This window comes from Montipora capricornis, chromosome 12, assembly GCF_036669925.1.
Source record: "Montipora capricornis isolate CH-2021 chromosome 12, ASM3666992v2, whole genome shotgun sequence".
NCBI classification, from domain to species: domain Eukaryota; kingdom Metazoa; phylum Cnidaria; class Anthozoa; order Scleractinia; family Acroporidae; genus Montipora; species Montipora capricornis.
The window spans coordinates 31362438-31374937 of record NC_090894.1 but is presented as its reverse complement, the minus strand read 5'-3'; the positions used below and the strand labels follow the sequence as shown (position 1 = coordinate 31374937).

Below are 12500 nucleotides of genomic sequence, written 5' to 3'. Positions count from 1 at the left end.
TCTCTAAGTTTACTATTTATTATTATTATTATTATTATTATTATTATTATTATTATTATTATTATTACGTATACAATATACAATCCCAAGAAAAACGAGGTCCGATATCGTTTGCCAATACCTATCCTCCACATGCGTTGTGTTTTGACTTTGTTATACAAATACGGTAAATCGGTTTTAGCTAACAAGACTTGAAGCTAAAAAGAGGCAAAGACATCAATTTATTAGCGCAGCCATCACTTTTCTTAGTATCGTTTCGCTCTCCCTCAACACCGTTTTCTGTATCTCAATAGTTATCCTTCGATTACATTCTTATCAAATAATATTAGGTCTTCCCTCAGTTCTTTAATCCCCCCACTGCAACAACCTATCACCACCTGTATATACCTTTCACTTTATACACAGGGAGTTGTTCTCGTAGTTCGAAGCAAAGTTTTTGGTACTTCCATATCTGCGATTTTGATTAATTCTCCTAGACAGGCCATATCAACAATGTAAATAAATTCCTTTCTTTTCTTCATCTCTCAGGTATGCCTAACTTTTCATACCAGGCCCTTGTGACATGGTTCCGAGCAATCCAATCACAATGGGTGTCATTGTCACTTTCAAGGCTTCATTGATATTTCTGATTTCAAATGTTAGGTTCTGACACTTTTCTACCTTCTCCTCTTCGGTCCTGATGATATTCTGATCTGATGGTAAAAGAGTCAATTACAGTGTTTCTCCATGCACCACGGAGTTTGCAGGAGATTGTGTCCGAGTCTGGTCTGTGACGTCAGCAAGGGAAGCGATTCACTGACAGAGCAAGGAGAGGAGGAAAAGTTCGTCTAGATTATACCCGATAGGTGTGTTGTTGTCGTTCCACTAAGTCTTTCCTCCAAAATTTGTTGAATTTTTTTTTGTTTTCTTCTTACTCCTTTTCATATGCTTTTGACCAGTGTTCATCTGCCATCTGCTCATCGGCATAAGCCTGGTCACAGCTATCCAGACTTTCTTCACTTTTACTATGGCGTCACCGGCGGCATTTGCAAATCACCAGCTTCTTCTTCGATGTTCTGCTCCGGGAGAGAACAGATATCAGAGTCCTTGGACTCGATGGCATTGTTCGAATTAATACTGTTTGACAACATTTTTCTGCTGATTTTAAATGATTTCTGTACCTGAAGGTCAAATTAGAGAGATTATAAAGCCAGAAACTTCAGATGAGCTCCACTTGATCGCACAAGGTCCTAAAAACCAAAGCAATTGGCTTCCTCTGCTGACGTCACAAATATGTTAGATTTCAGACCTCCCTTTACGCGGCCGTGAACCAGACATCACAACGTCAAACTTTCACATATTCTCGAGGACTCGATGGAACGAATTAAAGAATTCAGGTCAGTGATGGTATGGGTCTGAATCCTCTTGACGGCTTCTTTAACTTTCCCGACTTCTGCTTTCAACTTTGCTCTATCACATGACTTTAGTGATGGTAATCCTACCCTCTGTTCCAGACGCATCAATTCTAGAATCTTGTAACGGAGAGCATCGAGCTCAGGGGTTCATCTCCCGTGGCTCTTCAGCTGGAGATAAAATGAGTTCCCTTATAATAACGATAAAATAATATATTTATATTGTGCCATTTCTATAAAAATAATCAAATGCAAATCATCTTCAGCTGATGTGTTGTATTTACCTCGGTGTTCTTCTTGGGTAACAGGTGTTGTTTCATAATCTGGTGTATCTGTTGCAACATGCTCTATAGTTCCAGTTCCGCGATACCTCTTACTCTCACAAACGTTTGCTCTTGTTTCACTGTCGCTAGCCACTTCTCGGTCATAATCTGACGTACGTGATCTGCTAATCCCTGCTCGGTAACTTCTCTTGGCTCTTTGTTGGTGTCCTTTCTCTGGTTCAATCCAGATGTAATTTTTTTTTTTAAACAACCGTTTGTCGTCCTTCTTTGACCAGCAGGATGACGACTAAGCCTGTGCTCCTAATCCACAGGACACCTGCTGGACGTGGCACTTCTCTAAAAACTCCAGTACCTTTAACATCGCTATGTTGAGATTCAATATTTGACATTCAGATACAATTGTGGTTTAAGGTCTCCACCTAACAGTAGTTTTATCGTGCTACCACCACTAGACAGATTTCCATCGACGTCTCAAAAAGCCTTCAGATCAAATATGTGAACTTTTTTTATATATTCTCTATCATTTGTTGTTTCATTTATAATTAATATTAGACCCTTTAAACTTTTTTCTTAAAAGCTAAAATCTTACTGGCCAAATCAATTTCCAGTTTGGCTTTGAGCCCAGGCCTGCTCCGTTGTTATATATAAGTTAGGTGTCCTCGAAAATACTCACTGCGACTTGCATGATTATTTTAAAGTGTTTGGTTGCGCTATTTCTTACACCGTCCTCTTCTACATTAATTCACTCATATCAAACGATCTCCAAGTTAGCAAACGTTGCGTTCCTCTCTACGGTAACTATGGTCAATAAATCCTTATTTTTTTTTGTAAGGAAGAACAGCTTCTGTGGTCGAAATAAGTATTGCCTTTCTAATTAAGCCCAGTACCACAGCTAATGTAACAGATTAAATACTTACTAGGTGCCGGGGTAGTGCTTGGTCGTTGAGTTGTTGATGATCTCAAGGGCGTGTATGGAAGCAATGTGGCGTTCCCTGTAAGAAATAATAGCAAAGAGAAGAAAAGCACAGATCATCTAATCTTCTACTTAAGGGGATGGAGACCCTATTAATGAATGCAGCCGGGACGAGTAACAGATCATCCTCTGCAAGAATGCTATTGAACACACGATCATCCTCTCAATCAATCAATAAATCAATCTGCCTTTTGTTAAATTCGGCCTCAAAATTTAAACAGGACGTAAAAGAGGTGAATGGACTAACGTTAGTGACCAAAACAGATTTCAGCAAGGTCGTCAAATAAGGTAGACCGGCTTACCAAGAGGCAAAAACGAGAACGATAAGTGAAATCCATTGTATTGAACACTCCCATCCGTATGAAAAAACAACACAGCAACTGTGTCGTTAACAAGCACGCTCCTTCCGGTTTGCTGACCGCAGTACTTGCCAATAATGCGATTGCTACCATCAGTAATCCTTAAATAGTCATACCTAAAGTAAAAACGTTAAAACCAAATTAAAATCTTTAAGAAGGTGAACAGGTGCAAAAAAAAAAACAACAACAACAAATTTCCTAGTCTCAATTAAAAAATGTATGGAACAGTGTTACACGTACTAAAAGCACTCGAAGGTATGGTAACGAATGTACATTTGTGAGGTTCACAAGGCATGTAGATTAATACCAGCAACATTACGGTTAATACAAAATATTCCTTCTTTTATTGGTTTGTTGAGATACCAACAAAATTCTCTCTCTCTCTCTCTCGCACTACACTTGCGCGGAGTTACATGAAGAAAATCAACATTTTTATCATTTGTGTCAATTTTTTCCGATCACTAATCTCCAATGTACTCTTGCTTCCATGGCAAAGATAAGGAGGTAGATCCAGCTAATTTTCAAAGTAAGTTCGAGGCTAAGGTTTTCGTACTCACCCGCAATTCGTATGGTATTCCAAGTGAAAAAAGTTAAAGTAAATGACCAACTCCTGGTAGAAAGGAATAGGAACCCGATTAACACAATCCAGGTTTCTTTGATAGTTGCTAGGATATCCTGGACTTCTCAGGGTGTCGTTTTGAAAAGAACCACAACCTGAAAAAATTAATGACGACCATGATGATTAAGATAGTATCTTTCATTTCCTTTGTCAATGTTGTTCTTTCCCATTCAAACCAGGATCCTGACAATAAAATGATCGTTTGCCTAAGCAAGACATTTTGCCTTGGACACCGAACAGTCAACATGAACGACTTTGAAACTAAGCGAGAGAGAAATTAAAATTATAAAATTAAAATGCAAATAAAGTTAAAAGAAAACAAACATATCGTTCGTTATGAAAGACTTAACTTCCGCAACTTTTAGCTATGATATGTCAGTGATTTGGCGAGAGGCTAATTGGAGCCAGCGATGCTTTTCAAAGAAGGAATCAAAGGTGCTAACCCTGCAGAGTTAGGAGAACTGTTCTTCACGCTTAAAAGCACACCCTGGAACACTTTACACGGCGCTGCGGAGAGCCAGAGTTACCATATTTTATTGTACTGTTCCACTCAGAAAAGAAGTCGAGATCATCGCAGTTAAAAAGCAACTTAGGCAGTTGCGAAGTTAGCATGAATCAAGAACCCAGGCGTGATTGTGTGATTTCGCTGCACTGCTCTAACCAACTGGGAGCTGGTTATTTGTGAGGTCGAGTTATACACCTTTTTCCAAAATGACTGGCATTTTAGTATTACTTTGCTTGCTTGTAAATTAGCTGTTATTATCTTTTTTTTTCTAAAAAGCCTATTCTTGAGTAGCTACGATCAAGACTTCTGTATCCTTCTTTAACGGGAAAGTACGGTCTAGAAAAAAGTTTCTTTGAATCGAAAGTTCTTTACCTGTATTGTCATACTTGACCACTCACTTGGACTAAATATGTTTAAAGAGCCAACAATCTCGCTTCAAAAATAGGCCAATTTAAATTGAAATCCACCATCTTTGTTTTTGTGTATGCAAACGAGGCTATGACGTAGCAATAGTCAAGGGTTTCTCCGGATGACCAAATGCACTTGAAGACAGGCGAGGAGGGCAATATTTTGTAGACTTGAATCTTAATCTAGACGCTAAATTGTATTGATATTGGCTCCACCTCTGAACAGATTTACCTCGTGGTCGTAAAATAGGGTTTTATATGTGAGTTATATGCAAGGGTTTTACAAAGCGAAAAAGAGCTTGTAGTGCTATCCCGTGCTCATTGCTATGAAATAAATGCCTGGAAATCAAGTTTAACCTCTCTACCGTGGCCTTCTACAAGAACCCTGTTACAACTTCAAAACAAACGATCGATTTATATATTTCCATCAAATGGTAAGAGTAAATCGTTTCAGTAGTTTCTAAACTGCTAACAAAATTTAACCACATTTCAAGTTACGTTTATTAGCGCGTAACAGTGAAAGTCGTCTATATATGGCTATATTCAGTTTTCGCGCTCCCATATAATATTATTTTGGACTAGTTGACTGAGATTTCCGTATGAAGCGAATGTCACCAAGACAAATATTCATATACCTGAATATCCCGCTTGAAGTCCTCCTCGGTAAAATGACAGACCCGAACAGACAATATAGCAGTCAGGTTTTCAGGTTTGAGGAATCCATCCACGATTTATTTTCGCCGGCCAACTTTTCTTTAAATTTTAATTTTCCGGTGTAAGCTTCGTTTTTTTTTCATTTCTCTGCGTCTTCTCAAGTCTAGACATGTGTCTAGTTTCATCCGTATCGAAAGCGTACACCCCAACAGCAGTAATTGTTGATGTGAAAAAGCCATTGAGCAACATCTGAAAGTTTCGTCAGCTTATTCTAAATTAAACGCTTCCCCGTGTGAAAGCAAACAAATGCGCTTGCTGAAGCATCCTAGACGGCTGTCGCTGAAGGAAGAAAGTGAAAGAGGTACACTTGTGAATATTTCTTTGTCGCATTTTCAAGGATTTTGTCTTTTACATTTGCTCGGGCTTATTTTTACCGTCTAGTTTGATTGACTAGAAAATCTGTAAATATTGAGTGACTTGAGCTTCTGTCGCACATATGGCCTACATGGCCTACTACCTATTGAACCACAAGATTGCTTACCATTGTTCATTATACATTTAATTTGAATTTCTCGAAGCAGAAAGGTCACACAACATCCAGAAAGTGATCGGGGATCGAAGAACGTGGTAAGGTCGAACACGTTTGGTGACTATTGCTACGTCATAACACGTCATATCCAAGATGGCGCTCTCCAAGTCACGAAAGAGGCAACTTAAAAGTGCTCTTGTTACATTTAAACAGGGAACTGGACAAAACGGCAATTATTTTCGAATTACTGGGGAACAGTTTTCGTAATTTAAAGGAACTTTTTTCTAGTCCGTACTTTCCCTTTAAAGAACCCATTTGGAAGCCATCTCCTTGACTTGGAGATCAATTTTCATTTTCTCTCCTAAATTAAGCGACGCTCAATTTGACATGTGACATGGCCGCGATAAGACGTGTTCCTTCGACCTGCTGTTTGCCGACGCTTATTTTAGCATATCTATTCTTCTTCAGCTGGAACGTTTATTCGAGTCAACCCTATTCGGATTTGTTCTTCAATGCAGCGCCTTTTTATAGGTTTTATTCTTCTAGGAGCCTTGGTTTTATCCACCTTTATCTTCATGCATCGTTTCAAGAGAGACGCCATCTTAAGTTGTCAGTCCGTGGCAGGACTTATTTATCATCTCGGATAAGTTACTATCCGAATTCTTCATCTTTCTTCCATCTTACAAGATTAATTAGAAGTGGTGATATAAGTACGAATCCCGGTCCTGACAAGTGTCCTGTGTGTAATAATACAGTTGCAAAGAACCATCGTGCTCTCTCTTGTGACACTTGTAACCAGTGGTGTCATATCAAGTGTGGAAAGGTTAAACCTAGCGAGTACAAGAAACTACAACTTGTCGACAATCTCTCTTGGAATTGTCCCGCCTGTTCACCGCTACCTTTAACGACACCGGCTTGTTTACATCATAGTTTTAAATTTTCACCTTCAATTGGACGAGATAAACATTCGCTCGACTGCATAGTACTGAATGCACGCTCTCTTCGTAAGGAGTTAAGGAGTTATCTTGCTAACAGACGACACAGAACTGTGATTGATGGATTTGCTTCCGACTGGAGATATGTCCCTTCTGGTGTTCCACAGGGATCCATTATTGGCCCTCTCCTCTTCCTCATTTTTATAAATGACATTGCTGACGATATCAGCACTGACACAAATATCCCCCTTTATGCAGATGATGCTAAATGTTATAGGAAATTGCTTGTTCCAGCTGACCAAGCCATTCTTCAGTCTGACCTCAATACAATTGTAGATTGGAGTGAGTTATGGGGAATGTCTTATAATGCCTCTAAATGTAAACATCTTAGTCTTACGAAAAAGCAAAAGCCGTTAGAAACAACATATTTTCTTGGAGGCAATATATTATCTAAATCTGCATGTGAGAAAGACCTGGGTGTTTTAGTTAACAGTAAGCTCTCCTGGCATGATCACATTGTAAACAAAGTAAATAAAGCTAATAGAGTGCTACGACTAATTAGAAGAACTTGTGGAACCCACGCTAATACTGATGTAATCAAAAAGCTTTATATTCATCTTGTTAGACCTCATCTTGACTATGCTTCACAAGTCTGGTCTCCCCATCAGGCCTATTTAAGCAATATGATTGAAAGTGTACAGCGTCGTGCTACCAAACTTATGGTTGGAAGCAAGTTATCATATTCTGATCGTTTATTGAAAACTGGCCTCATGTCACTTTCTTCAAGAAGAATTTACTTGGATCTGCTTTTCCTATTTAAATGTCTACACGGTCAATATGACCTTGATGTGTCTGGTTATCTTCAATTTTATGAACTCGAATCTTATAATTTAAGAAATACTGAACTAATGTTTAAAAGTATTTATGCTAGAACTGACACATTCAAGTACTCTTTTTTTCCTAGAGCTGTACGTTCATGGAATAAGTTACCTTTATCTCTTAAAAAAAGTGACTCAGTCTCTAAGTTCAAACAAGAGTTAAAGTTGTTTTGTCTTCAGATCGATCGCCATGACTGATCTTACATTCTTTTTTTTTTTTTTTACTTTTTAATTAATCTATTAATTAATTTTTATTTATTTAATTAGTACTATTATTATTATTATTATTATTATTATTTTATTTATTATTATTATTTTTTTGGTAGCCTACACTTGTTAGGGAAGTTCATTCCTGTTTTGTGGGTTTCCAACAGCATACTTGTTTTTTAGTGTCATAGTTAAGTATTTGCATACTTGTAATTTGCTTCTTTGCTGTGAAATAAATAAAGTAAAGTAAAGTAAAGAATCCTCTTTTGCTATATCTGATTTTTGTTGAAAAAGCTTTCCACGTAGCGCTTCTCCTTCCAGTTCCTTAATTTCTCTTCTTTCCTCCTCTTCTGATAATCTTGGGGATTCTGTTTTTCAATTAAAACCTCCTTCAAAGCAGCTTGAAGCGTTCACTGTGTGCTTTCTCTGAGGAAGGATTTTCTCTCCTTACACAACTACCCATGGTGTAATGCCCGTTTTTCACATACCCCTATCAGTCTTGGGTCAGTGATGAATTTTATCAAATTTTCAGCTATTGATTTCGGAATACATTTATTTATTTAAATATGCTGCAGTGACGTATCACTTTGTTACATCATTATTTTAAACTGCTTGGTAGCGCTATTTGCTTCAAAGTCTTCCTCTACATTAATTCGCTCAAATCAAACGATCTCCAAGTAAGCAAACGTTGTGTGCTTCTCTACGGTAACTATGGCCAATAAATCCTTCTTTTTAAAAAGACGAACAGCTTCTGTGGTTGAAATAAATATTGCCTTTCTAATTAAGCTCAGTACCACAGCCAATGTAAGAGATTAAATACTTACTAGGTACCGTGTATGGAAGCAATGTGGCGTTCCCTGTAGGAAATAATAGCAAAGAGAAGAAAAGCACAGATCATCTAATCTTCTACGAAAGGGGATGGAGACCCTATTAATGAATGCAGCCGGGACGACTAACAGATCATCCTCCACAAGAATGCTATTGAACACACGATCATCCTCTAAAAAAATCAATAAATCAATCTGCCTCATGTTAAATTCGGCCTCCAAATTTAGACAATACGTGCTCAAGGAGGTGAATGGACTAAAATTAGTAACCAAAAAAGGATTTCAGTAAGGTCGTCTTATAAGGTAGACCGGCTTACCAAGAGGGAAAAACGAGAACGATAAGTGAAATCCATTGTATTGATCACTCCCATCCGTATGAAAAAACAACACAGCAACTGTGTCGTTAACAAGCACGCTCCTTCCGGTTTGCCGACCGCAGTACTTGCCAATAATGCGATTGCTACCATCAGTAATCCTTAAATAGTCATACCTAAAGTAAAAACGTTAAAACCAAATTAAAATCTTTAAGAAGGTGAACAGGTGCAAAAAAAAAAAAAACAACAAATTTCCTAGTCTTCTCTACTTGGTTTCAATTAAAAAATGTATAGAACAGTGTTACACGTACTAAAAGCACTCGAAGGTATGGTAACGAATGTACATTTGTGAGGTTCACAAGGCATTTAGATTAATACCAGCAACATTACGGTTAATATAAAATATTCCTTCTTTTATTGGTTTGTTGAGATACCAACAAAATTCTCTCTCTCTCTCGCACTACACTTGCGCGGAGTTACATGAAGGAAATCAACATTTTTGTCATTTGTGTCAACTTTTTACGATTACTAATCTCCAATGTACTTTTGCTTCCATGACGAAGATAAGGAGGTAGATCCAGCTTATTTGCAAAGTAAGTTCGAGGCTAAGGATAGATATTGTTTCTTTTAGTAAGTCCTTGAAAGGCAATTTTATATATAAAATATATTTGGATGCAGAAAACTGAGGCAAATGGAAACTGTTCTTTGAACTTGAGTTAAAGGCCTTCGGCGGACAAACAGTTCTTACTGGCAATCTTAACGCAAATTACTCCAAAAATATTAATATTTGGCAGAAATTAATTTCGAAGACCGAATAATTTCAGAGAATTACTTTCTCAACCAAAGCTTGCGGTATAATTCGCTGATTAGAATTGACTACCGCCCCGTTTACTACCCTGAGTGGCATTGTACAGATAATACAATGGTGAAACATTTAAAGGGCGATTCCAATAATTTTCTTTCTCTCACAGAATTGCAGACTAGGTACGGAATACCAGTTTGCCCTCTTAAGTACTGCAGAACTTTGTCCACAATTAAACTCTTATGGAAAACACATCAAAACAGCTTTGCAACCAATGATCTTAAAAACAAGTATGAAAGTTTTTCAACTAAACTACTGAAAGCTCAAGAAGCAAACAAACTAGTTTAAACAAAACTTATATCAAGGAAAAATGTACCTCCTAGGCAGGCTCAGCAGAAATGGGTAACGGAATGTGGCATAGAAGACGAAGAATATGTTGAATGGCATGATACTTACCAACTAGCTTTCAAGTGCAGTACAAGCACAAGACTTCTCGAATTCCAGTTCAAGGTTGTGCACAGACGAGTAGCAACTAACGAATTCTTAGTTAAAATCGGCCTACAAGACTACCCAAACTGCTCCTTTTGCAAAGATGAACCAGGAAAACTTATTGACCTCTTTTGGTCGTGTCCCAAAGTGACCGCTTTTTGGACCTTCTTAATACAACCCTTTATTTCGTCTCAGATTATTAGGTTTGATGCCAGACTCCTCCAAAAATCATTGTCAAATGAATTTTTGCTTCCTTTTAGCAAGACATTATATCTGGATTTGTAAAAACAATAAAACGCTACCAAAGGTAGAAGGCTTTTTCAGATATCTTAAGTCGATCTATTTATTTGAACAAAAGGCTGCGGGCACCTTACAAACGAAGTGGGACTTACTGAAAACTTTAATTTAGAAAACCCCTCTTTTTTCTTGCTTCTTTTATTTTGATAAGTCCCTAAACCAATAAATCCTTCACTGCCTTTCAAAACAGCCTTACAACCGACAGCCGTTAAGCTGTAATGCTTTGATTTCCTTTTCTTGCACGACACGCGCGCTTAAAAGTTACACGAAGGAAATCAACATTTTTTCACTTCTACAGTTTTTATGTTTTTCATTAATGCTCCAGCGCTAGAAGACTAGACACTTAACACAACTTTTCAGTATGGTAAAGCGAGTATGTAAGATAGACACGAGGTTATTTAGCCTAGAGTGTTGACGAAGCAGTGTTTTTGTACTTACCAACAACTTGACGCGTATTCCAAGTGGAAGTAATTGAAATAAATGACTAGCTCCTTGTCGCAAGGAATAGGAACACGATAAACACAATCTGTATTACTAGGATAGCTACTAGGATATCCAGGACTTCTAAGAGTGCTGTTTACGACAGAACCGCAATCTGACAAAAATAACAAATAAATAAGTCAATAACAGTAAAAGGTGTAAGAATTCGTGGGATAAAAGCTAATCTTTATACGATCAACCTGTTCTGGGTGTTCGTTTACTTGTAAATTATTTATTTATTTATTTATTTATTTATTCATTCTGGATTTTTCCATTATTTTTCCTGGAAAAATTTGTGGAAATTGAATCCGTGACAACTTAGTTTTGTTTGAAACCAAAAAAGACGAGATACGAGTGCTGTGGGGAGCAGTGTCTGCACAGTGGTGACAGCAATGAGTCCCGAGTTCAATTCCCAGAGTCAGCATCATGTGTGGGCTTTGTTGGTTGGTTCTCTACTCTGCTCCAAGACGTTTTTCTCAGTGTAAACCGCTTTTAATTTACCCTCTCCTTATGAACCAATGTTTGATTTCAGTCGATTGAAGTTAACTTAATAACTGCAATTAGTAGGTGAAGAGCAACCTGGTGGGGGTAGTACTAATAAAGCCTTTATCATGCACTTTATTAAAACTTCAGAATGCATATTAAAAATACCGCATAGGGAGCAAAGCGTGGTCTATGGGGTCTATATGTCTATACATATTTACAAATAGTTACTTAATTACAGTACATTAAACTACCAATAAAGAACTACGAACTATCTAAAACTAACTAAAACTAGCCCTAATACTACTTAACTTGGTATAAAACATTTTTAAAAACAAAAATCCTAAAAAGAAATGAGAACTTTTATGCTGATAAAGAATTAATAAAGAATATGGTACTCATAAACTAATTTAAGTTTTTAAGAAAAGACAATATATGTATGCATATACACAAACACGTCTTCGTCAAAGCACACAAAAGAACAAACCACTACATGTACATTATCACCAAGAAAATCTTGGATAACATAAAAAAGGCAGTCACACAAACCACAAAGTTAAACCCCTGGAAGAGTACATCAAATACCGGTAACATAGAATGGTTTTAAACCATACCAGATAAGTACAAGGAAAGGTTACGTTTATACAAACGTTGGCCGTGTAGCACTTATATTTTAAACAGAGTTATCTGAATAGAGTGTAATGTGAAGTGCTAGATTTTAATCCAATATGAACCAAGTGAGCGTTAGCCCTACTGATGGAAATGGGCCCACACAAGGACAGAGAAAAACTCTGACCAGGGTGGAAATTGAACCCACGACCTTCGGGTTAGATCTCCGCCGCTGTACCGACTGAGCTACAAGGTCAGACGGGAGCAGGCCGTGGAAACTGAAGATGTTAAAGTCACGGCAATGAACATGTACAAGTACAAGGAAAGGTTACGTTTATACAAACGTTGGCCGTGTAGCACTTATATTTTAAACAGAGTTAACTGAATAGAGTGTAATGTGAAGTGCTAGATTTCAATCCCAGATAAGGACCAGATAAGGACCAGATAAGGACGAGTAC

General features: G+C 37.6%; 1 protein-coding gene across 3 annotated transcripts in view; it reads right to left on the bottom strand.

Annotated features, from left to right (window-relative positions):
- LOC138026961 (MAM and LDL-receptor class A domain-containing protein 2-like) overlaps nucleotides 1–12500 on the bottom strand; it is a 136724-nt gene that overhangs the window by 52340 nt on the left and 71884 nt on the right. For all 3 annotated transcript variants that reach the window (XM_068874442.1, XM_068874443.1, XM_068874441.1), the window contains 6 exons: nucleotides 10909–11065; nucleotides 8886–9058; nucleotides 8566–8598; nucleotides 3565–3721; nucleotides 2951–3123; nucleotides 2593–2667 (listed from right to left, as the gene is read on the bottom strand). In XM_068874442.1, the coding sequence (XP_068730543.1) occupies nucleotides 2593–2667; nucleotides 2951–3123; nucleotides 3565–3721; nucleotides 8566–8598; nucleotides 8886–9058; nucleotides 10909–11065 (768 nt within the window). The remainder of the gene's footprint in view (nucleotides 1–2592; nucleotides 2668–2950; nucleotides 3124–3564; nucleotides 3722–8565; nucleotides 8599–8885; nucleotides 9059–10908; nucleotides 11066–12500) is intronic.